This window comes from Takifugu flavidus, chromosome 1 (genome assembly GCF_003711565.1).
Source record: "Takifugu flavidus isolate HTHZ2018 chromosome 1, ASM371156v2, whole genome shotgun sequence".
Taxonomy (NCBI): domain Eukaryota; kingdom Metazoa; phylum Chordata; class Actinopteri; order Tetraodontiformes; family Tetraodontidae; genus Takifugu; species Takifugu flavidus.
The window spans coordinates 22,056,353-22,082,839 of record NC_079520.1 but is presented as its reverse complement, the minus strand read 5'-3'; the positions used below and the strand labels follow the sequence as shown (position 1 = coordinate 22,082,839).

Below are 26,487 nucleotides of genomic sequence, written 5' to 3'. Positions count from 1 at the left end.
AACACACAAAAGAAACATGTAAAGCTCACTTTATCAGTTCATTCCTCATCCAGGAATCCCTCGAATTCCTATTCTTCGGTGTCCAAATTAAACAGTTGTGCGAATAGGGCATCCAACGTGGCCGGCTCCATCTCTTCAAAGTCGTCATCAGGGTCAGTGTCACTGGTGTTGTCTGGCATTTCAGTGACAATCCTTGCCTTCCTGAAAGCTCAGACCACGGTCGAGACTGATATATCAGCCCAGGCATTTACGATCCGGTGGCAGATAGTGGCGTATGTTGCTCGGCGCTGTCTCCCCATCTTGGTGAACGTGTGTTCGCCTTCCGTCATCCACCGCTCCCACGCAGTTCGCAGTCTAGCTTTGAATGCCCTGTTGACACCAATATCTAGCGGCTGCAGTTCCTTTGTTAATCCACCCGGAATGACGGCAAGAACTGAATTAGTGTGCTTTACTTGTTTTTTTACACCATCGGTGATATGGGCGCGCATGGAGTTGCAGATCAATAGGGACGGAGCTGCGTGAAAAAGCCACCCGGTCTCTTGACGTAAATTTCTCTCAGCCACTCACTCATCTTTTCTTCATCCATCCATCCCTTTGAGTTAGCTTTGATGGATACGCCGACTGGAAAGTTTTCTTTTGGCACAGTCTTCCTTTTGAAAATAACCATGGGCGGAAGTTTCTGGCCATTAGCCTGGCAGGCGAGAACTACGGTGAAGGATGCCTTCTCATTCCCTGTGGTGCGAACATTCACCGTATGTGCTCCCATTTGGTCCGGATCTTTTTTCTAGCGATGTTGTTTCTGCAGTATGCGCGGAAAGTGGCCAGCTTTTCTTGGTAATCTTCAGGCAGTTGCTGCAAAACACTCGTTCGTGTGCAGATGGAGAGGTGGCGTCTTTTCATAAACCGAAAGCACCAAGAAGGACCGCCTCTAAATTCATTTATCTTCAGTTTGTCTGCTCATTCAAATAGTGACTGTAGAGACACTTCTACTTCCTGCTCTCTGTTCAACAACCCACTGTTCGAGTTTGTTCTCCAACTGTGGCCATCTTGCTTTGTTTCCTCGGAAGCTCCATTGAGTCTTCTTTACCTGACGCAGGTCGTCTTGTTGCTTCCTCCACTTCCGCACCATTGTTTCGTTCACGTTAAATTCTCTTTCCGCTACTCTATTTCCGTGTTCAACTGCGTGACTGATAGCCGTCAGTTTGAACTCTGCATCGTAAGCGTGTCTCTTGCAAGGAGCCATTTTGCGGTCTTTACAGACAAAAGGTGCACCGGGTTAAAAGGCGCACTGTCGATTTTTTTGAAAATTCTAGGCTTTTAGGTGCGCCTTATAGTTGTGAAAATACGGTAAATATGATCTAAACCAGTCTAGTGCTGTCCCTTTAATCCCAATCACATATTCCAGTCTATGTAACAGGATGCTGTGATCAACTGTATCAAAAGCAGCACTGAGGTCCAGCAGAACCAGCATAGAGACCAGTCCATGATCTGGAGCTATAAGAACATCATTAGTAACTTTAAGAACTGCTGTTTCTGTGCTGTGAGGATCTCTAAAGGCTGACTGAAACATCTCAAACAGGCTGTTTCTCTGCAGGTGCTGCAGTAACTGAGTCACCACCACCTTCTCAAGAACTTTAGAGATAAAAGGAAGGTTGCATATTGGCCTATAATTTGCTAATACATCAGGATCTAGTGATGTTTTTTTAAGCAACGGCTTAATCACTGCCACCTTGTAGGACCGGGGTACATAACCTGTCACTAAAGGACCATTGATCTGGTCCAGGATAGAACTGCCTATCAATGGTAAAACATCCTTCAACAGGTGTGTTGGGATGGGATCTAAAAGACACGTGGTGGTCTTGGATTTCTGAATTAGCGATGACGCCTCAGGAAAAATATATACGGCTGAAGGAGTTTAAGGGCTCGTTGGAGAACCTGTATGTTCCCACAGTCAGCACGTCTGGAGCCATGTTTTGGTCTAGGATTAACTAATAACACAAATGCGTTAGACTCCCAGCGATGAACTGGGGTCTCATTCAGGGGTGGACCTGACTTTGCCCATTGTGTACCATCCCCCATGACCCTGAACGGGATAAAGCAGTTAAGAATACAAGAATCTCATCAGAGCTATGCCATAGCACTTCCGACAAAAACACATTGCTGTTTCATGTTAGTTCTTGTATTGATTTTTTTTTAAATTATTATGCATTATATTTTAAATTATAATTTACCTAACACAGTCCATTAACATGCTCATAAACGCAAAGCTACGACCAGCGAAACTGTCAAAAAAAACGGGAGAGCACAGGGCAAGATACAGGATGGCTGCCCAGTTATTTCAAAATAATTGCTGACAGGTTCACCATCAGTACATACTGTGAAATTTGAGACATACTCCTCCTTCTTCCTGGATAAATTCTGACTGCTATCTACAGGCGAGCTGGGGCAATTTTCTTTACATAAGGAATTTTGAGACAGGCTTCCTTCTAGATGTGCAGTGAAATAACAATAGTTATTTCAGACATATTTTCCAAATATTATTTACTCACTTTTCTTTGTGATTTACCTTATTACATCTCTATCACTGCAAATCAGGTTCTAAGATAACAAGAATATTGAAATAACGATAATTATGACACAATTATTATTTGTCACTGACCTTTTTGTTTTTTTACTATGTATGAGTCAAAAACACATGTAAATAATGGAAAATGCTTTAAATTTTGGAGAGGGGTTTCATACTGGCAATAATTTTAATTTAATACTTCATTTAATTAGAAATTTAACAAAAACAATTGCGCTATTTTGTTTCTCGCAACCCTGTAGTCGTTTGTCCCTTTTTGGGTGTTGTACTTGTGGCGTGGCCCAGACGGGGCTCGGTATATCTCCTTTCTAAGTCGACAACGCCACCCCAGGAATTCCACCTGGAGAATTATCAAGGCCGCACAAGTGTTTTCTAATGAGGATAAGAGACTGGTCCAATGTGCAAAATTAATACCTTTATTTCCGGATATCCGCTAACAACAATTGCTAAAATACTCTCACACACCCATTCACACACACTCAACGTGCAGATATTAAATTCATATTCAAGATTTATCAATTATCTTTAAAACACCTGCACCCCACAGGGTAGGATCGGCACCACTTAGAAAATAACAGAAAATGTACACAATAATAGAACCCAAATAAACATGCAAAAATAACCCACACGAGCAAAAAGCACACTTAGTTAACCCCAAATAAACATGCAAAATAACCCCCGCAACAAAACATTAAACCCAAAATAAAGGCAATCCTAGTCCTCCTAGAGGCGCAGTTCACTCACACGCTCGCACTTTAGATTGGACCCCACACGATGATACCTCGCAGAGGTAGACAGGAGTGACAGCCGGGAGCATACGCGATAAACGCGATGCGGAGGGCAAAACAGCAGCCGGCCAACAGCAACGGGAGGAAAGCGCACTAGAGCCGGCACCTGTAACAATTTCTGTTAAGAGAGAAAGCAATTTTAGGTTGCTTGTGGCGGACACATTTGGGTGTATCTCACACCCAGGTGATGCATGGGGTGATGGGCGTGGTTAGCCCTTGATTGGATGCACTGTTCAACGCGCCATTCAGAGTTGGTCTGCTGGTTGCAGAATAAAGACGTCTAAACCACCTGCTCTGTCCGAGTCGTTCCTCGTCCTGCCACATTGGTGACCCCGTTTTGAACATGTTTGAGGCAGCAGACGATGGTATCTCCTCTTCGGCAATGTCGCCCCGACGCGCAACCAGCCAGCGTCATCGCGTCCGTGAAGCTGCCCGACTTCTGGCAGAGCGACCCGGCCCCGTGGTTCCAGCATGTCGAAGCGCTTTTCCACCTGCGAGGAGTCACCGAGGACGACTCCAAATATTATTTGGTGGTCGCGGCTCTGGACCAGCAATCCACTCGGCGCGTCATGCAGCTGCTGCGGGATCCGCCACCGCGCGGAAAGTACGCAGCGATCAAAGAGCTCCTGCTCCGGAGGTACAGCCAATCCGCCGCGGAAAGGGCGGACAAACTGCTTTCCCTGCCAGGTTTGGGCGATGGTTCGGCGGTGGACCTTATGGACAGCATGCTGTCATTGCTGGGCTCAGACGAAGGCGGGTTCCTTTTCCCGCACATTTTCCTGCGCCAACTTCCACATCCGGTCCGGGCGGCCTTGGCGAACTCCCCGAGTTTGGCGGCTGGTGATTTCCGTGGTTTGGCTGAGGAAGCGGATCGTGTGCTGCTGACTGCGAGGAGGACCTCCGTGCAGAGCGTGTTGGCGGATTCCCGGCTGCTGGTACCAGAGGACACAGACCAGGCGATGGTTGCTGGAGTTTCCTCCCGGAGGAGGAAGAGTGACCTGTGTTTCTTCCACCAGCGTTTTGGCCACAAGGCCCGGCGCTGCGTTCTTCCATGTGCGTTCGAGACGCAGGGAAACGCCAGGGCCAGCGCTCAGTAGCAGCTGTGGGCGCTGGTGAACAGGAGGAGCTGCTGTTCGTCAAAGACTCCCTGTCAGGCCGGCGGTCCTGGTGGATTCTGGTTCCCAGAAGAGCCTCCTCCCTCCAGGCAGCGCAGACCTGTCATCCTCGGGCGCAGGCCCCCAACTGACTGCTGCTAATGGTTCCTCTATTGAGACATTTGGTACCAGGTCGGTGACTGTTTGTTTTTCTGGACGCAGGTTCACATGGGACTTTGTGTTAGCCTCCATTACTGTTCCCATCATAGGCGCAGATTTTCTGTGTTCTCATGGTCTGCTAGTGGATGTTGCTAACCGACGTCTAATCGATGCTGTGTCTTTTGCCACCTTTCCATGTCTGACGGGGGGACCTGGGCCGCTGGCACATGCCAGTTTTGCTGCGGCGGGCAATGTTTTTCAGCGGTTGCTGGGTGATTTTCCGTCGCTTACTACGACTGCGTTTTACACGGCTGTCACAAAGCACGGGGTGGAGCACTTCATTCCCACCGCGGGTCTGCCCGTTTTTGCACGCGCTCAGCGACTCGATGCTGTGAAGTTGGCGACGGCTAGGGAGGAATTCGCCACAATGGAGCGTTTAGGGATTGTGCGGCGCTCTAACAGCCCATGGGCCTCTCCGCTCCATATGGTGCCCAAGGCGGATGGCATTTGGCGGCCCTGTGGCGATTTTCGTCGTCTTAACAACATCACAGCCCATGACCGTTACCCCATTCTGCACATACAGGATTTTTCCATTCGCTTGGCAGGCACTACCATTTTCTCCAAGGTAGACTTGGTGCGGGGCTATCATCAGGTTCCGGTGCGTGCCGAGGATGTGCCCAAGACTGCCGTGATTACCCCGTTTGGGCTTTTCGAGTTCCTGCGCATGCCCTTTGGCCTGAAGGGGCGGCACAGACCTTTCAGCGGCTAATGGACTCGGTATTGCGTGACCTCACCTTTGTGTTCGTCTACTTGGATGACATATTGGTAGCAAGTCCTTCGGCAGATGAGCACCTGACCCACCTTGGGCAGGTTTTTCAGCGACTGGCAGATCATGGCCTGATCGTAAACCCAGCGAAATGCCAGTTTGGTCTGCCGGTGATTGATTTCTTGGGCCACCGCATTTCTTCTGATGGTGCAGTTCCATTGCCATCTAAGGTGCAAGTGGTGGCGGAATTTCCTCGTCCGGTCTCCGTTAAGGCTCTGCAGGAATTCTTGGGGATGGTGAATTTTTAGAACCGTTTTCTCCCCAGGGCAGCCCACCTCCTGCAGCCACTGTATGAGGCCCTACGGATGGCTAACTGATCAGGTCGACTGGACTACCGAGCGGGTCCAGGCATTTGAGGGGGCCAAGTCTGCCTTAGCCAACGCCACACTGTTGGCCCATCCAGCACCTCGGGCGGACATCGCTTTGACGACTGACGCCTCAGATGTGGCCGTCGGGGCAGTGGTCGAACAGAGTGTGGGTGGTGCATGGCAGCCCCTTGCATTTTTCAGTCGCAAGCTCTGGGACAATGAGCGGAAGTACAGCGTTTTTGACCGGGAGTTACTTGCATTGTACCTGGCTACGCGTCATTTTCGTTTTCTGCTCGAGGGCCGGTCTTTCACGGCTTATGTCGACCACAAACCTCTGACATTCGCTATGTCAAAGGTATCGGAGCCTTGGTCTGCGCGTCAGCAGCGTCATCTGGCGGCAGTGTCGGAGTTCACGACTGACGTTCGGCACGTGGCTGGAAAAGCTAACCCGGTGGCCGATTGTCTGTCGCGGGTGTTGATTTGTCCTGTGCACTTAGGGCTGGATTTCTCTGCCATGGCGGCTGACCAGTCGGGGGACCCGGAGATAGGGGCTCTTGAGTCCACCGGTACAGGCTTGAAGCTGGAGAAAGCTGTAGTACAGGATGGCGGTCCTACCCTCCTTTGTGACGTTTCCACCGGTCGTCCCCGACCTGTGGTCCTGGTGGCCTAGCGCCGCAGGGTCTTTGATATGGTCCATTCCCTCTCATACCCGGGGGTCCGCGCATCGGTGAAACTGGTGAGTGCCAAGTTTGTCTGGCCTGGCCTTCGCAAGGAGGTCAGAGAATGGGCAGCAGCCTGTGTGGCATGTCAGGTTCACCAGCACACCAAGGCACCCCTTGAACCATTCGCGATTCCAGCCAGACGGTTTGACCACGTGCATGTGGACCCGGTGGGACCCTTACCGCCATCCCACGGGTACACTCATCTGCTCACTATGGTGGATCGCACCACCAGGTGGCCGGAGGTGGTCCCTCTGTCCTCCACGACATCGGCAGACGTCGCTAGAGCATTTCTTTCGGCTTGGGTCGCACGTTTTGGCTCCCCTTCCGACATTACTTCTGACAGGGGACCTCAGTTTGTCTCGGAACTCTGGTAATCTATGGCTAGGTCCTTGGGCACACAGGTTCACCGTACCACTGCGTACCATCCTCAGGCTAACGGGCTTTGTGAACGCTTTCACCGTTCACTCAAGGCAGCATTGCGTGCCGCGCTTTCGGATGACAGCTGGGTGGATCGTTTACCTTGGGTGATGCTTGGTTTGCGTTCAGCTCCTAAAGAGGATTTGGATGCTTCGCCTGCGGAATTGGTCTTGGGACAACCGCTTCGTGTTCCAGGGGAATTTCTGCCAGAGAGTGCGCCTCCTTGTAACTTTCCTGCCGGAAGTTACTTTTCGGCTGGGCCTGCTCTGGTTCCATCCCCTGTGCTCCACTGTTTCCCGCGGTCGTTTGTACCGACGGACTTAGCAACAGCTCGTTTTGTTTTTGTACGACATGACGCCCACCGGTCACCCCTTCGCCCTCCGTACGACGGCCCATTCCGGGTGCTCGAGACAGGGGCGAAGAGTTTCGTGCTGGATATGGGTGGTCGGTCGGAGCGGGTCACGTTGGATAGGCTGAAGCCGGCGCATTTGCTGGTTGGGCAGGATGTGTTGCCGGCTCAGGTCCCCCGTCGGGGCCGTCCTCCCAAGGTCCAGAATGTCCCGTCTGATGATCTTTGTTCTAATTTACAGCCTGCTGTGGACTTTGTTTCTCCTGCCTGCGACTCATCTGCGTTCCCGGAAGAGGGGCGCCGCAGCCGTTATGGCAGGCTGATTAAACCCCCTGTCAGGGACTGAAATGTAAAATTGTTATTTTTCCTTTCCCTCTTTCTGCTGTTCTTCTCCCTTCTGGGTGTTGGGGGGGGGGGGGCTGTGTGGCGGACACATTTGGGTGTATTTCACACCCAGGTGATGCATGGGGTGATGGGCGTGGTTAGCCCTTGATTGGATGCACTGTTCAACGCGCCATTCAGAGTTGGTCTGCTGGTTGCAGAATAAAGACGTCTAAACCACCTGCTCTGTCCGAGTCGTTCCTCGTCCTGCCACATGCTGACAATTTCCCATATGGTGAGGCTAAAAGCAGCCGCTACGTACCATCAGGTAAGGGAAAGAAATCTCTAAAATGGAGACGCACACCGAGCCACCACAGCGTTCCCGCTAGCAGGGCCAAACAGCCGACGAACCAAAGATACCCACGGCTCCCCAGCTCTGATGACAGCAGACCCAGGTGCGCATGGGATAGCACAGCCCGACCGCACAGCAATCAAATGAGGAGGACCAAGTAAACTGTGGCGTGGCACCCAAAAGCTCGACAAGAGCAGCCAGCGCAGCACAGTCTCCTGGGGAACGCCACAGCTGCAACTGCCCGAACAATTAAGGTGATCGGCAGCGCATGAACTCCATGCTGCCACATACTCATAGAGCACTTCCCTCCTTTGGTCACATGACATAAAGTCGTAGTCATAATAAATTATAAATAAATTACAGTTAATTTTAAATGTTTTTTTTTTAAACTTACTTAGAAAATATAATAAACAACCTGAGATCACCCCAGGACATTTTTATTTTACATGTATTTCTATGATTTGAAATAATGACAGTGGTCATTTTTGAAGAATTTCAATTTAGCTAATTCGTGAGTGGGGAAAGAAAATCTATATGATGTTTTCCAGTATTTACGTGTGTATTGGTACATCGTATCCGTTGAAAACGAACAAAAGAAACGAGTCCCTCGTGATTAAATGTCATTAATCGTTATAATTCCTCCATTTTTCGTAGGGCATCACAGTGACGGATGTAATTAAATGATAAAGAAACGTTACAAAATAATAGCATAATATCTGAAAAAAAGTTTTTTATTTCATTGCGTATCTAGAAGGTAGGTTCGACATCTGTCGATAGTAGGAAGTGACGTCTCCAAGAGGAAGGCGGAGTTAAATCTCTAATAGTAAAATATTATTCAACATCCTTTCAAGAAACAGAAACATTTTATATTGCTTCCTGTGCAGCTCGTTCATACTCTTTCTCTGCAAATCCGGTCGTGACCACGGACCTATTAAGAGAACTGGGGGAGCCTTCTTTCATTCTCGGTGGGATATGAAGCAAAATCACTTGACTTCCGCGTCTGAGAAAAACGCTACCGCGTAGCCCCTTTCAGGCTGAGATTGCACCCCGAACGAGGTCAAGGTTCATTCGACAGTTTCCGTGGTCCTTGCTGGTATAAATTTTTGTTAAGACCACTCCTAAATATTTCACCTTGTTTTCCCCTGTGATTCCACATAAGTCACTTGGTTGATGCTCAGGTATTAAAATTATTTTTTTAAAATGTAAGTGTAATCCTGATGTTCAGAAAAATCATTTATTTTGGATAAGGGCTCAATGTCTGGGTTATTTTTCTAAAAATAGCATCAAAAAATAACATCTCTGCAACTAAAATAAATAATAAAGGAGAACAAGAGCACACCTGCCGGATTCCACGTAGTTGTTCCTAGAAGAGACCGAATTGTTTATATACTTGCACAATTACTTTAGTAAATGGTACACCAAGGCCAAATTGCCGTACCATGTAAATAAAACCAATATTTCATTTTGATCATCAATAGGAATAATATGACAACTGCCGACTCTCACGTACCCTCCCGGGTAGAGGTAATGAACAATGTTACTTTGTAATCAGTCTCAATAAAATACGTATTTCCTTCCATATTAGATACTCTCTCTCGCTCCACTGTTTATTTCATATTCGTTTTCTTTATTTCACTTGATGCGCACCTTAAGGTGAGATAGCTGGTTCAATCGGGGCTTCGAGTTATTGACCCAGCAGGTGGCGGAATACAAGAACTCGTTTAGTGAGTAGCATACTGTAGAAGAAGAAATTTTAACTCGTTGGAAGCTTTTACAATGGCAAACGTTAGTTCCACTTCGGGAACTAGTTCTCTCTCTAAGCTACAATCTTTGAATGGACTGTTTGCGATATATAAAAAACCAGGACCGACGTCTGCCGATGTGTTAAACAGTCTCAAAACAGCATTGCTAAATGGTAACACTCAGTAACCAAGCCTAAATCTATTTTGTATTTTGTTAATGCCATTAGATGAAATTTTATGTTTAATATTTTCAGAAGCTGGTGTTCAAAACTTAAATCCGCGAAAAAGAAAGAAACAAGAGATCAAGATGGGTCACGGGGGGACGCTGGACAGCGCTGCCAGTGGGGTGCTCGGTAAGCTGAACATACTTTTCTTCATTGATGCTACCGCTCAAAATCTGAAATCCTTTCTGACGATGACTTGTATAGGTCGCTATTTATGTGTTCGACGAATCGTTGGTTACAAAGGCAAATTGGGATCATCATTTATGTCTTTACAACTACATTGTTTTATTAATATGCTGTTTGTTTACATTTCTCTGACTTTATTAAATACATTTGACGTTTGTGGTAACGTGTAAGCTAATTGAAGTGCCATAATATGAATGTCCAAATTCTATTTGAAGAGTTCATTTTTACCAATCAAAGACTTACAGAACATATTATTCTACAGGAAGTATTTTTTAATTAACATGAACATTGTCACCTTTTTTTTGCCCCTCTTAGTTGTCGGTGTCGGGTATGGTACTAAAATGCTCTCAACAATGTTAAAGGGTTCAAAGGTGAGTTGATTTATTTATTTTTTAAATACCTTTAGATTTTATTTGGACCAAAAAAAAATAAATCTCTTCCTCGCCCTCCTGGGCGGTGCCTCCTTCCTTCAGACTCGGGTCCTCTACCAGAGGCCTGGGAGTCTGAGGGTTCTGCGCAGGATTTTAGCTGTTCCTAGGACTGCGCTCTTCTGGACAGAGATCTCTGGTGTGGTTCCTGGTATCTGTTGGAGCCATCTACTCAGGTTGGGTGTTACTGCCCCTAGTGTCCCGATCACCACTGGGACAACTGTTGCCTTCATCCCCCACATTCTCTCCATCTCCTCCTTCAGCCCTTGGTACTTCTCCAGCTTCTCATGTTCCGTCTTCCTTATGTTGCCATCACTCGGGATTGCTACATCTATCACCACCACTGTCTTCCGGTGTTTATCCACCACCACTATGTCAGGCTGGTTGGCCACCACCATCTTGTCAGTCTGGATCTGGAAGTCCCACAGGATCTTGGCCTGCTCATTCTCCACCCTTTTCGGGGGTGTCTCCCACCTGGACCCTGGGACCTCCAGCCCATACTCAGTGCAGATGTTCCTGTACACTATGCCAGCCACCTGGTTATGCCGTTCCATGTATGCCTTGCCTGCCAGCATCTTGCACCCTGCTGTGATGTGCTGGACTGTCTCAGGGGCATCTCCACACAGTCTGCACCTGGGGTCTTGTCTGGTATGGTAGACCCTGGCCTCTATTGCTCTGGTGCTCAGGGCCTGTTCTTGTGCAGCCATGATTAGTGCCTCTGTGCTGTCTTTCCCCGGCCTTTGTCAGCCACTGGTATGTTTTCTCGATATCAGCCACTTCATCAATTTGTCGGTGGTACATTCCATGCATGGGCTTGTCCTTCCATGATAGCTCCTCAGGTTCCTCCTCCTTGGTGGGCTTTTGTTGCCTGAGGCATTCACTCAGCAATGTTAAAGGGTTCAAAGGTGAGTTGATTTATTTATTTTTTAAATACCTTTAGATTTTATTTGGACCAAAAAAAAATAAATCTCTTCCTCGCCCTCCTGGGCGGTGCCTCCTTCCTTCAGACTCGGGTCCTCTACCAGAGGCCTGGGAGTCTGAGGGTTCTGCGCAGGATTTTAGCTGTTCCTAGGACTGCGCTCTTCTGGACAGAGATCTCTGGTGTGGTTCCTGGTATCTGTTGGAGCCATCTACTCAGGTTGGGTGTTACTGCCCCTAGTGTCCCGATCACCACTGGGACAACTGTTGCCTTCATCCCCCACATTCTCTCCATCTCCTCCTTCAGCCCTTGGTACTTCTCCAGCTTCTCATGTTCCGTCTTCCTTATGTTGCCATCACTCGGGATTGCTACATCTATCACCACCACTGTCTTCCGGTGTTTATCCACCACCACTATGTCAGGCTGGTTGGCCACCACCATCTTGTCAGTCTGGATCTGGAAGTCCCACAGGATCTTGGCCTGCTCATTCTCCACCACTTTTCGGGGGTGTCTCCCACCTGGACCCTGGGACCTCCAGCCCATACTCAGTGCAGATGTTCCTGTACACTATGCCAGCCACCTGGTTATGCCGTTCCATGTATGCCTTGCCTGCCAGCATCTTGCACCCTGCTGTGATGTGCTGGACTGTCTCAGGGGCATCTCCACACAGTCTGCACCTGGGGTCTTGTCTGGTATGGTAGACCCTGGCCTCTATTGCTCTGGTGCTCAGGGCCTGTTCTTGTGCAGCCATGATTAGTGCCTCTGTGCTGTCTTTCAGCCCGGCCTTTGTCAGCCACTGGTATGTTTTCTCGATATCAGCCACTTCATCAATTTGTCGGTGGTACATTCCATGCATGGGCTTGTCCTTCCATGATAGCTCCTCAGGTTCCTCCTCCTTGGTGGGCTTTTGTTGCCTGAGGCATTCACTCAGCAGTGGGTCAGTGGGGGCCATCTTCTTGATGTATTCTTGGAGGCTTGTTGTTTCCTCCTGGACAGTAGTTTGGACACTTACTAGTCCTCGGCCCCCTTCCTTTCGCTTTGTGTACAGCCTCAGGACACTGGACTTAGGGTGAAACCCTCCGTGCATGGTGAGGAGCTTCTTTGTCTTGATGTCAGTGGCTTGTATCTCTTTCAGTGGCCAGGGTATTATGCCAGCAGGGTATCTGATTACTGGCAGGGTGTAGGTGTTTATGGCCTGGATCTTGTGCTTACCATTCAGCTGACTTTTCAGGACCTGTCTTAACCTCTGCAGGTATTTGGCTGTGGCTGACCTCCTAGCTGCCTCCTCATGGTTACCATTTGCCTGTGGGATCCCCAGGTATTTGTAACTGTCCTGCACATCTGTGATGTTCCCTTCAGGTAGTTCAACCCCGTCAGTTGTGATCACCTTTCCCCTTCTAGATATCATCCGCCCACATTTGTCTAGTCCGAATGACATCCCGATGTCTTTGCTATAGATCCTAGTGAGGTGAATCAGGGAGTCGATGTCACGCTCGTTCTTGGCATACAGCTTGATGTCGTCCATGTAGAGGTGGCTGACGGTTGTTCCACTTCGGAACTGGTACCCATAGCCACTCTTGGTGATGATCTGGCTGAGGGGGTTTAGGCCTATGCAGAACAGCAGGGGGGACAGAGCATCTCCTTGATATATGCCACATCTGATGCTCACCTGCGCAATTGGCTTTGAGTTAGCCTCCAGAGTCGTGTTCCACAGCTTCATGGAGTTGTGGATGAACTCTCTTAGTGTCCTGTTGATGTTATACAGTTTTAGGCACTCTAGTATCCATGTGTGCGGCACTGAGTCATAGGCTTTCTTGTAATCAATCCAGGCAGTGCACAGGTTGGTGTGCCGCATCCTACAGTCCTGGGCGATTGCCCTGTCGACCAGTAGCTGGTGTTTGGCACCTCTGGTGTTGTTCCCTATGCCTTTCTGTGCCCTGCTCATGTATTGATCCATGTGCCTGCTGATCTTAGCCACTATGATGCCTGATAGGAGCTTTCATGTGGTGCTGAGGCAGGTTATGGGCCGGTAGTTGGACGGTATTGTGCCCTTCTGGGGGTCCTTCATTATGAGGACTGTCCGCCCTTGGGTTAGCCACTCTGGGTGGTCCCCTGATGTTAGCAGCTGGTTCATTTGTGCTGCCAGACGTTCATGGAGTGCAGTCAGCTTCTTAAGCCATTAGGCGTGGATCTTATCGGGCCCTGGTGCTGTCCAGCTCTTCATTTTGGATACTCTTGTTTGGATGTCTGCTAAGGTGATGACTACTGGGTCTTGTTCTGGGAGTTGGCTGTGCTCAGCTTGTATGTGTATATATATATATATATATATATATATATATACACACACACACACACACACACACACCACACACACACACAGTGTATATATATATATGTGGGGCAGTAACACCCAACCTGAGTAGATGGCTCCAACAGATACCAGGAACCACACCAGAGATCTCTGTCCAGAAGAGCGCAGTCCTAGGAACAGCTAAAATCCTGCGCAGAACCCTCAGACTCCCAGGCCTCTGGTAGAGGACCTGAGTCTGAAGGAAGGAGGCACCGCCCAGGAGGGCGAGGAAGAGATTTATTTATTATTTATGTGTGTGTGTGTGTGTATATGTATATGTGTCCATAAAAGTTATGAACAGAATTGGTGACAAAGGGCAGCCCTGGCGGAGACCAACGCTCACTGGAAAAAAGTTTGACTTACTACCAGCAATGCGGACCATACTCTGACGCCGATCGTACAGGGAGCAGACGGCCCGTATCAAGGGGCCCGACACCCCATACTCTCGGAGGACCCCCCGAGGGACACGGTCGAATGCCTTCTCCAAGTCCACAAAACACATGTGGACTGGTTGGGCAAACTCCCATGCACCCTCGAAGACCCTGCTGAGGGTGTAGAGCTGGTCCCCTGTTCCATGCCCAGGACAAACCACATTGCTCCTCCTGAATCCGAGGTTCAACTATCCGGCAGATCCTCCTCTCCAGTACCCCGGAATAGACCTCACCAGGGAGGCTGAGGAGTGCGATGCCCCTATAGTTGGAACACACCCTCCGGTCCCCTTTCTTAAAAAGAGGGACGACCACCCCGGTCTGCCAATCCAGCGGCACCACCCCTGATGTCTACGTGCTGTTGCAGAGTCGAGTCAACCACGACAGCCCTACAACATCCAGAGCCTTAAGGAACTCCAGGCGGGTCTTGCCACCAAGGAGTTTTTTGACTACCTCGGCAACTTCAGCCCCAGAGATATGAGAGCCTATCCCCAGGTCCCCAGGCCCTGCTTCCTCACTGGAAGGCGCGTTGGTGGGATTGAGGAGGTCCTCGAAGTATTCCTTCCACCAATCCACAACATCCCGAGTTGAGGTCAGCAACACACCATCCCCACTATAGACAGTGTTGACAGTGCACTGCCTCCCCTTCCTCAGATGCCGTATGGTTGTCTAGAACCTTTTCGAAGCCGTCCGGAAGTCGTTCTCCATAGCCTCACCGAACTCTTCCCATGCCCGGGTCTTTGCCTCAGTAACCGCCATAGCTGCACTCCTTTTGGCCTGCCGGTACCTATCTGCTGCCTCAGGAGTCCCACAGGCCAGTAAGGCCTGATACGACTCCTCCTTCAGCACGACGGGCACCAACCACCACAGCACCGGTCAGCCGCCTCAACAATGGAGGCACGGAACATGGTCCACTCGGACTCAATGTCCCCCGCCTTCCCCGGGACATGGTCAAAGCTCTCCCGGAGGTGTGAGTTGAAGCTCCTTCCGACAGGTGACTCTGCCAGGCGTTCTCAGACGACCCTCACAATACGTTTGGGTCTGCCGGGTCTGTCCAGCATCCTTCCCTACTATCGGAGCCAACTCACCACCAGGTGGTAATCAGTTGACAGCTCTGCCCCTCTCTTCACCCGGGTGTCCAGAACATGCGGCCGCAAATCCGATGACATTACCACAAAGTCAATCATCAATCTGCAGCCTAAGTGCACATGTGGAGGCCTTTATGCCTGAACAAGGTGTTTGTTATGGACAATCTGAGATGAGCACAGAAGTCCAATAACAAAACGCCATTCGGGTTCAGATCAGGCAGGCTGTTCTTCCCAATCACACCTCTCCAGGTCACACTGTCGCTGCCAACGTGAGCATTGAAGTCAGTCCAGGAGGAAGAGGGAGCCCCTAGAAGGAGCACTCTCCAGCATTCCCTCTAAGGACTCCAAAAAGGGTGGATACGCTGAACTGCTGTTTGGGCCATAGACACAAACAACAATCAGCATCCACCCCCCCCCCACCCGAAGGCGAAGGGAGGCTACCCTCTCATCCACCGGGGTAAACTCCAATATACAGGCACTGAGCTGGGGAGCAACGAGAATTACCATATATATAGTCAAGGAGCCAGGACGCCAGGTCAGTATGGGGGTGATGAAATCAAGATAGGGTACAAAGCCCCAATGACAGACGGACTCGTGACAAGGGCAGCTGCACAATATATCGAAACTTTATTGTCATTGCGATAATAATAAAAACTGAGAAAAGCTTTGGCTTTAACTTGTTTCTCCTACATCATTCAACATAATGTCACAAGATTCACACAACTATATTTTAAAGTGTGCCAGTTTTAAGAAGCCCAAACACAATATCCGTCTTTGAAACGTGGTATAATTCTGCATTTAAATACGTGTGGGTTAGAAATGGCTGATAAATCTGCGCAGCACATTTCTATATTGGCTGTGTGGTTGAAATACGCATTTGAATACAGGTGGGTTCTGTGCTATTTAATGATCAGTTTCAGAGGGGGGACTCCTCAATTTTATCCCTATAGTTTCGGCCTAGCTTGAACAAACTATGTTTGTTTCCCTTCACTTGTTGTAATGTTAAATATAGTTTACATTCAACTTTTATTACCCTATTAATTCAAAACATTATTAGCCTATAATGTGGCATACATGTAGGTCTTTTTTCCCCAATGTATATTTATAATTCTAATTTGGCACATTCCTGTGCATAAATGCCTTTATCGTATACCACCTAATACTTAATGGCAGAGAAAAGCCATTAAACATGATATTTCTTTGTCAGATTTGTTGCTTAAGAAGGATGCACTTTTTCCCCCAAAAACTGGCTTGTTACAATGTAAATAATCTCTTTTTTTTGCTCGGTGTTCATTCATTATTCAAACCTGAAACATAAATACACTTTAACTAAACTTCAAAATTTGTATAAATATTGCAAATTATGTCACATTATTTCAATGTGTTATCGCATATCGCAAATTTTCTGGATATTGTGCAGCCTTCATTAAAATTTTGATTTGGTGTTTAAATCAAATTAAAATTATTTATCTGTGATTTGCCCCTACAGAACACATAACTAGGTTCGACTTTGAGGAGAAAATGAAAGGTTTCACAGGTGACATCATGCAGGTTCCTCCACTGTGAGTAATCTTAATGTAACACAAATTCTATGTTTAACCTTAAAAACCTCAAATAACCCCTTCAAGTTAGGAAGAAGATCAAAATATACTGTGTTTGCTTGTGAAATGCATTTTTAGCCCCTCAGTGTAGAATGTACAAAAACTCACACATGAAGTCTAACAAAGGTGATAAAGTTATACAAACCTGTGCATTTTTACAGCCAGGAAGGATGCTAGAGCCAAGAAGTATACTCGCATTTTGTTCAGAACTTTTGGTGAACCTTATGGCCTGATAAGAATGAAAGCCCAAATCAGCTTACAGGCAGTGGGGTCAACGTAATCAGTTTATAGCTAGAGGTATAAGGTTTGGAGATTTCTAGTTTCACTTGAATAAGTTTCTACGGTCTACATGAGGTTTACAAACAGGAGAGAATGCCTGTGAGCATAGATCCTCTCATCAAAGAAGAGGACTTACCTAAATGCTGTTCACATTCCTCACATTCAATCTGACGTGGAGCTGTTACATCAATACCTCCAAACTGCTGGAACCTTGGGGGAGAGTAGACATTAATAGTCATGAAAATGGTACCTATGGCATTAGGGCTCTATTAGGCTAGGGTTATTAAGGATGCAATGAAGAGCAGTATTTAAGTAGTTACCCCCTGCTATTGTTAAAAGAAACTCCATAGAAAACCAGACAATGCTGCTGAAAAATCAGTACAATCTTGACTTAAATGTAAAGAGATCAGAAGACAACGAGAAGAGAGAAGATGACCAGAGATGATATCAAATTCACGAGAATCATTTAGACAGGCAAAGGTTTGGTACATTCTCCATCATGGAGTGTACATCCTCAAAGATCTATTTGTGTTGTGTTGACTGTGGAGATGAGTATAAAGGGAAGTCTCTTAACAACTAACTCCAGCAAGGCCCTTAATTCACTAATTAATTGTTAGGAGTCCTCATACATTTTCTGCTGGTACCTGTAGGATTGATGAACAGATGTGCAAGCCATGTTTAATCAAGTAAAGATGGCACAGAATGACGAGGACTTTCTGTTTCTTGCGGAGTCCTGAGGGCAATATAAAGAAAAAGCCTGAGGAATATAGGACAACTGTACCTCTGTTTGGTGCAATGTCTGAGAAACTGATATTGCACAGAGGAAAATGCATCTTGTACAGCTTATAATCCTGTCGACCACACCTGAAGGTGGATTGATGGCGCTGAGTTTCTGTGGAAAGCAAAGGAAGTGTGTCCATCTTACAGTTTGGACACTAACAGCACCATCTACAAACTGGACCCTGTTCTGGCAGATAGCTTGCGTAGAATTGAAGAAAGACTGAGTAAGGCAGCCATGCCTGAAGAGACCAAACATCCAGTTAATCTATCTAAGGATCAGTATCCTGTCTAACATTGAAGCACATGTGTGAACAAATGGGCCATAGTGGGAGAAATCACATTCTTTCAAGATTGTGGAGGAAATAATGGTTTACCAGTGATAATGGAGTAGCAAAAAACATCTGTTCAGCTGTACATTCTGCAAATGACATAGAGGAAAGTTAGGTGAACAGAAGATGGCTGGCTTACCTCTAGAACAGAGATGTCAAACGTGCGGGCCGAATCAGGCCCGCGAAAGTGTTTAATCTGGCCCAAGAGATGATTATGTAAAGTATAAAAATGAACTGCAATTTTTCAATCAACTGTTGTTGATGCAATGTGTCCATTGGATGGAGCAATAGCAATTATGTTAAGCAAGCAACCTCTTTATACTGGGGTCAAGTAGGTCAAACAAGAGCCAATCGGATGAGCTCTTTTGTGTTTTGCCCGCGCGATTTATTACGATTTCTACTTTTAGCATTTTATGCTTTTCACCCTCACTGCCCCAAAATGTTGCTGTCAAAAAGAGAAAAGTAGACACCGAGTGCAGAGTGTTTCAAGAAAGATGGTCATGCTCCTATTTTTTCCATGAAAGTGAATGGGAAAGCAGTATGTTTGTTGTGTTCACATGTGTTCACACCTTCATCGCCACTATGTGAGTTTTCATGCCCACAAATATAACTTTCAAGGACAGCGGACAAAAGAGAAGGTGGATGAACTGTTGTCTCGTCTGAAGAAACAGAAGTCCATTTTTACTCACAGCCGAGACATCAGTGATGCTGTGGTCAAAGCTAGTTACCGTATTGCTCAAGAAATTGCGGTGGCTTCAAAACCATTTAGTGAGGGCGAATTTATAAAAACCTGCATGGTGAAGGCAGTGGAGATCGTGTGCCCTGAAAAGCGACAGGCTTTTGCAAATATCAGCCTGACAAGAAACACCATCGCAGACAGGATTTCTGATCTTTCAGTGGATTTTGACAGCCAGTTAAAAAAGAAATTATAGGCTTTTATTGCTTTTTCAGTTGCAATTGATGAAAGCATGGACACCAGAACTTTCAAATAAATTGAAATGATTTATGATTAATAGTGATGTTTTGTTTGCACTATTTTGGATACACTGAGCTCAGGCTACAGCTTTTTGTCTATATGTTTATGGGCTGTTGTTTTTAATTTATTTTATTTGTATATTTAACCTATTCTTGATTTGTGATTGTGGTTCTTGCAGTTTTTTGGGCAACAGAGTTTTATCATTTTTATCTACATTTCTGCCTGAGAAATGTCACCCTGATATAGTTTTGTGGTTTGGGATACTGTTTTGGTTCTGTGAATCACTGAGACATTGTATGTTCTCTGTCCTCAGAATTTTCAAATAACTTGAAATGTTTTATATTTTGGACAGTATTAAACAAAGAAAACAATCTGAAGTTGTTGTTATTTAAGTTATATACCATGTTTTTGCCGGTCCGGCCCTCTTGGGAATAGATTTTGCTCTATGTGGCCCCCGAGCTAAAATGAGTTTGATACCCCTGCTATAGAAAGAGTCATTCTTGATCTCCCTCCCTTTTATTGGATTTTGGTTATTTCAGGCCTGTTGAAATTAAGAGAGAAAGTAATATTGAGAAGCAATATTGTGTCATTTTTACAAGTATGGCATGTCAAGCAGTCCACTTAAAAGTTGCTTACTGACAATTCCAATTCTTGTATAAATGCTCTGCACAGGTTTGCTTTTAGGAGAGTGCAAGTCTCTACAATCAGACAATGGTACAACTTAATTGACGTGAAAGGAAGTTGAGAGAAGTGCTTCCTGCTCTAATTCACAGCAACGTGTAGAATGCTTTTCCAAAGAGTAGAGTTTCAATCCCCCAGCGGCCTCTCAACATGGAGGAGTATGGGACCTTCGGGTGTACTGATTTTTTGTCTGAGTGTGTTGGAAGTTTTGAAATGCAGTGGAATGTTTTTGGAGGATTCTCCTGAATTTTTCCAAAATTCTAGACGGGTAGGAGATAGAAATACTGTGGAAATTGTTTGTATCCTCTTCTTGGATGGGGTCTCGCTTTTTGGAGGACTTTGTGAAGGCCCAGTCTGGGTAACCACATGTTTTGAATTCTGTTTTGAAATGATCCAGTTCCTTCTTTTTCCCTTGCGTTTTGATGGTGGGGGGTTTAGTTTTTGGAGGGGTCTTCTGCAAAAGAATCCTGCAGCTGGCCACACCGCATTGTCAATTCCTCCACAGTCCAACCTTGACTCTGTCCTGGCTCACCACTGAACAATAATTTCAGATCCCGAATACCCGCTCTGGGCAAAAAAATCAACAGCAATCAGAGCTAAAACTAACTGACAGATGTGTCTTATTCCCAGTCAATTTTCACACTGTTTTCACCTGAGACCGTTCTCAGTCTTTTGTGGGATTGTGTGTTCTCAACGTCTCCACTAGAAGACTAAAATGCAGGCTGGTGCCCTCCCTTACAGTGTACGTGCCACCCTCTAGCAGAGCACGGAATTGCACTTTCTTAACAAACCCAAAAACTGATCCGGGTTACATTAGGAAAAGTGGTCTATCCATAAAACTCCAAAATCTAGAAGCCATTTGCAAATTCTTTAGTGTGTGTGGTGCTTTGCAAAAAAAAAATTCAAAATCAATGTGCTGTTTAATTGTAACAGCAGAAAATTTATAAAAAGATTGGGAAATGAGACCAAGTTCTCTGCAAGTGTAAAAAATATTTTGTGATTAAAAAATCTAAGAACAATGTTTATTTAAAAAAACTACAAGACGGGGTATGTCCTGCACATCAGTAGGGCCAAGGTAATACAACTGAAACGTGGCTGATACTGATAAATAAAATCATTTTTGTGGGCTACAACATTAATAAGAGTCAAAAATCAAAAATATTCCCTGAACTGCAGACTAGCAAATAGGTTTTTTTTTTTTTTTACAAAACTAGTTTACAAAACTAACAAAATTTCCTCAAAGAAAAGATGATTTATTATCACTTCTTTTTTTAACACAGTGAACAATAAAATTGTGACTGGAGAGGTTAGTATTCTTGTGACAAGGTCCTTGATGACAGGATAAAGAATTTGCCCCAGCTCTTTTCAAGCTAAAGCTGTATCGAAAAAAGGGAGGAGTGAATTTTAGTGTGCAGATTACTAAGTACCCAATAAATGGAACATAAGTTGTGCTTATTTCACGCTGCTTCTTGATGACGTAGGCTGTAAAAGGGTGTGTACTACGGCACTGCTCAGCACCAGTACTGGGCAATAGCTGCAATACAACTAGCAGAGTTAGTAGTTTAACTACATTTCTCAGTAATATATTTTTAGTGTAACGTTGTTGTTTTCTACACCGAATAGCTTTTCAGCATAACATCACTTACCTATCCATCTGCTTACACCCTAGACTGCGATCGTATATAAAAAGATGCCCGTAAATAGTCTGATGCAGCCGGGATGGAACTCACGCAACTGGAGGCACTGGCGAGAAGGGAGAGCAGAGGGCTTCACCTTGTAAATCCTCATGCCATACTTCAATAGGTTCATGTATTAAGACCTCACAGAACAATTATGTATCTTGATAGTTACGGTACTGTGAAACCCCAATGAGAAGCTCCTATCAACCAAGATGTCCAAAATAAATTTAAGAACACATTTTCATGTATTTCCCGAAGTTAACACAACAATCGCCAGCTAAGCTAGCCATCACAAATCACTCAGCCAGTAAACAGTAACAGCTAAAATTATTGTTACTGCAACAGAATTGACTTTTTGGGTTCTATTAATTTTTTCATTGTCAGATTTAGTCATCTAATGTATGCAATATTACAAAATTACATTTTCTTATTGTAAAACATAAAACAGCAAACAGCTAAACAAATAAAGGAACGTAGAGTTTATTTTATCAACTTGAAATCTTGCCAATGTTACCAATTTGAAGATACATGCTGAATCCACGAAAAAGTAATGTTGTCTACTCAGTGGCCAGACAGTTTGTTCCTTAACTTCCAGTGTGATTTGATGATGGGCCATTGGGGCTTATGACACTGCTGAAGTACAGGTGCTGCCTTTAACACTGCATGCTGATCAGAACAGAGTCGATTAATCCTGGGTAAATATTTTTTTGCCAATATTTTTTATTCACATTTTTCTCAAATGCACACAGTTTCAACAGTTGTTTGATGGCTTTTTAAATACGGATGTTCAGTAAAGCACAATAAACTGTCTTACTTTTATGTGGGGCTGAGTACTTTTCTGCGATTTCAGATACTCTGCTCTAAAGACACATGGCCAGCGTCTGTCTGTCCTTCTAAAGAAAGGTCACAAGGTAGAAGCCAAGCCAGCTCGCCCCGTCACTGTCTACAATTTAGATCTAAAGGAGTTCAAACCTCCACACTTCACACTTGGTTAGCATTCAATACTTTACATTGTTTTTCTTTGTAGTATAATGATTGGAATTTACATTGTAAATTTTGATTTTGGTTTCATATTGCTCTTTCAGATGTTGAGTGTGGTGGAGGATTTTATGTCAGAAGCTTGGTAGATGACCTGGGAAAAGGTGAGGAAAAATTAACTCTCTCTCCCCCTACCTTGCTCTCTCTCTTGATATAGAGATAGATACAGTATATGCCCTACTATATGTGACTTTGAAAATAATGACGGTGCCTTTCTTTTGCAGCTCTTTCATCATGCGCTCATGTAAAGGAACTGATCCGGACCAAACAAGATCGCTTTACTCTGGAACACCATGCCTTGCATGAGGAGCACTGGACCTTTGAACATATAATGCGTTCTCTGCAGCCATGCTGAGCCAGACAACAATTGCTCCTTTGCAAAATGTACAGAATATGAGGAAAATTTATATATATACAGTGAGAGTAAAAAGTATTTGATCCCTTGCTGATTTTGTTGGTTTGTCCACTAATAAAACATGATTATTCTATACTTTTAATGGTAGATGTATTCTAACATGGAAAGACAGAATATCAAAAAGAAAATCCAGAAAATAACTTTAAAGAATTTATTTGTTTTTCATTGAGGGTAATAAGTATTTGATCCCTCTATCCAAAAGCACTTAATATTGATATGATAGTAACTGGGACTACAGAATTAGTCAATCTCAATCAATCAATCAATCTTTATTTATATAGCATCTTTTACAATCAAAATTGTTTCAAGGCCCTTTCCAGAATCCCAGGGCCTAACCCCAGACAAGCAACAGTGGCAAGGAAAAACTCCCCTTTAACAGGAAGAAACCTTGAGCAGGACCAGGCTCATGTAGGGGGACCCTCCTGCTGATGGCCGGCTGGGTAGAGAGAGAGGAGAGGGGGGAAGACAGGTAGAGGATAGAATAGGTATGAGAGGAGAGGAGAGGAGAGGGGACTGCCTCAGAAATTGATAGAATACGTTAAAGGTTTCTGGCATCATCTCTATGTGAATGGTGAGATAGTTAAAGAAAATTTGGCTGTGGCACAGGCAAGGATAAAACGCCTTTATGACCACAAGGCTGTGGTTCATAGGTTCAGTCCTGGGGTTCAGGTGCTTGCCTTGCTGCCCATAATAAGTTCACCATTTCAGGTTAAGTTTCACAGTCCTTTCACAGTTTTGCTCCAGGTTTCTGAGCAGAACTATTTACTGTCGACACCAAACCTTTGGAAACATTCTAAACTTTGTCATGTTAACCTACTGAACCCATATTACACGCGGGGATCAGAGGCTTGCACATTACCAACGAGTTTGCAATAAGAAACTATCAGACCGGTGTTGGTGAATTCTATGGAAAAGCAATTGTCTGTACCTGAGGACGATGGGTTGGTTACTCCTGATGATAGCCTGTTGCGGGGCCGATTGAAAAGACTTTGAATAACCTGCAGCCTCTGTATAGGCACTTGTCTAAGGAACGCAGTATTGAAAGGTCCGCTCTGATCAAGGAATATCTATCTTTGTTTAATGATATTCCAACTCAGTCTGGTAGAGCACAAGATTGACATCTTGGATGCTTCACCCATCGCCAGTGTAAGCTGAAGTCAATGAAAAAAGACATCAAATATATGCTTGAGCACAACTTCGCTGAACCCTCAAGTTCAAGCTGGGCATCTCATTGTTTACTGGGGGATAAAGCAGATAAGAGCCCCAGATTTTGTATTTACCATAAGGTAAATGCTATAACTAGACTGAATGCTTATCCCCTGCCTCACATTGAAGACTGTTGATCAGGTGGGTTCAGCTAAGTTTGTTTCCAAATTTTATTTACTTAAGGGGTATTGGTTCCACTGTTGGAGAGAGCTAGAGAAATTTTTGCCTTCATCACCTCTTTTGGTTCTCGATCGTCTTCTGGAGGCCAATCTAATGGTAATCCTGGCTAAGTGTGAGTTTGCAAAGGCAACTGTTACTTGGGTAAGGTAGTGGGACAGGGTCAGGTGCTGCCGGTGCATGCTAAAGTTACAGCAATTCAAAAGTATTCTGTGCACACAACATAATGTAAAAACTGTTTTATGTTCACATCTGTCCAGGCAGCACCTCGCATGGACTGTTCATTTGGGCTGCAGGTGGATGCCAGTGATGTGGGGGCAGGGGGGTAGCTGTTTCAGGCTGATGAGCATGGGTTGACTGGCCTGTGAGTTTCTTTTCAAAAAATGTAACCCCTCTCAGCTTAACTATTCTGTTATAGAGAAGGAGACCCTCACACTGGTGTGGGCTTTGCTGCATTTTGAAGTGTATATTGATTATAGTGGCCCTTTGGTTATCTATACAGACCATAACCCGTTCACATTCCTTCATTCGTTGTACTACCTGAACCGCAGGCTCATGCATTGGATTTTGTTTTTGCAATCTTTTTGTCTAGAGATCTGTCACATTAATGGTCCAGACAATCTCATTGCAGACGCCTTGTCAAGAGCACCTTGCTCCCGAGTTCCTCAGTGTGCTTTTATTTACCATTTACCATTCTCTGAATGGAGTCATAGCATTGAAATCACCCCAAATTTTGCAGGGCATGAATGTGTCACAAATTAATTGTCTGATGTCCATGGGCTTCAGCAGATTATCAAACAGAAGTTTCAAGATTCTGGCAGAGATCCAGAAAGAGCGTAATGTGTCAGAAGTCACAAAAAACTTCCACCACATTCAGACACATCCGGGAGACGGACTACAACTGTTGGGTTCCTCGGGTCAAGCCACTTCTGAGCCTGAGCCAACGTAGGAAGCGTCTCAACTTGTCATCTAAATGACAAGAAGGACTGGAATGTTGGCCAGTGGTCCGAGGTCCTCGTTTCCAAGGTCCTTTTTTCCTCATTCAGGAATCAAGGTCCAAGGGTTTGGAGGAAGATGGATGAGGAACAGAACCCAAGCTGCTTAAAGTCAAGTATGAAATATCCACAGTCAGTTATGATTTGGGGGACAATGTCCAGTGCAGGTGTTGGTAACCTCTGCTTTCTTAAATCCAAGGTCACCGCAACAGTCTACCAGAATGTTTTAGAGGACTTCATGATTGCTTCTTCTGAGGGTCTGTATGTTTCATCTTTCAACAGGACCTGGCCCATGCCAAGTACTGCACATTGACATATCATTTAAAAAGTACAATATTTTGATTGATTTGATATGATCCTAACTTCTTTCTTTCTTCTGTGAAAACTTTTTGAATTTATGTTTTCATGTTTTTTTTTTTAGCTGGAAGCCCAACATATGTAAAAAATAAACAAATAAATACTTGAAATCATTTAAATTATGGGCCCTGAATCTATAATCTATTAAAGTTTAACTTTTTAAAAGGAATTATGGAAATGAATAAATGTTTTCATGATAGTCTAATTTTTTTGGAAAGGGTCTGTATACTAGGGACAGAACCAGGACCCAGATGCAGCACACAAACAATGGAGGAGCTCTTAGCAAGATATCTCATTTTATTAAGAAGCAGTTTCAGTTCAAACAATACAGTATCCAACTAATCTAGCAAGTAAATCCACAGGTCCACAATCCTCTGTGATGAATCTATCCAAGGATGTGAAAAATTCAGGCGAACAGTAACAGGCAGGGAGCAGGCAGAGGCTTGGTCAGGCAGAAGAAAGAACAGTTTACTAGGACAGCCGTTTGTCATCAATGAACAAATCAAATATTAGTTGTTTGGTTATTTCTTTTCTCTCTCCAAGGCTTTGCATATCTATATTTGCTGTCTTACTTATCTAAATTACAGCAGTTAGAAAGTGTACTGCTTGCTGTGCGATGAAACATCTAAAAAAATTAAATAAATAAAAATCAAAACCCCCACAAATTCATGATAGATAGATAGATAGAT

The 26,487-nt window shown here is 45.2% G+C and overlaps 1 protein-coding gene across 1 annotated transcript; it reads left to right on the top strand.

The window, feature by feature from the left end:
* Nucleotides 1-9,516: 9,516 nt before the first annotated feature.
* Nucleotides 9,517-23,092, top strand: trub1 (TruB pseudouridine (psi) synthase family member 1). Its single transcript, XM_057049552.1, has 8 exons — nt 9,517-9,835; nt 9,917-10,015; nt 10,388-10,443; nt 14,852-14,861; nt 16,775-16,847; nt 22,461-22,600; nt 22,696-22,752; nt 22,873-23,092. The coding sequence occupies exons 1-8, from the start codon at nt 9,697-9,699 to the stop codon at nt 23,001-23,003; spliced, it is 705 nt and encodes a 234-aa protein (XP_056905532.1). The 5' UTR covers nt 9,517-9,696; the 3' UTR covers nt 23,004-23,092.
* The last annotated feature ends 3,395 nt before the right edge of the window (nt 23,093-26,487 follow it).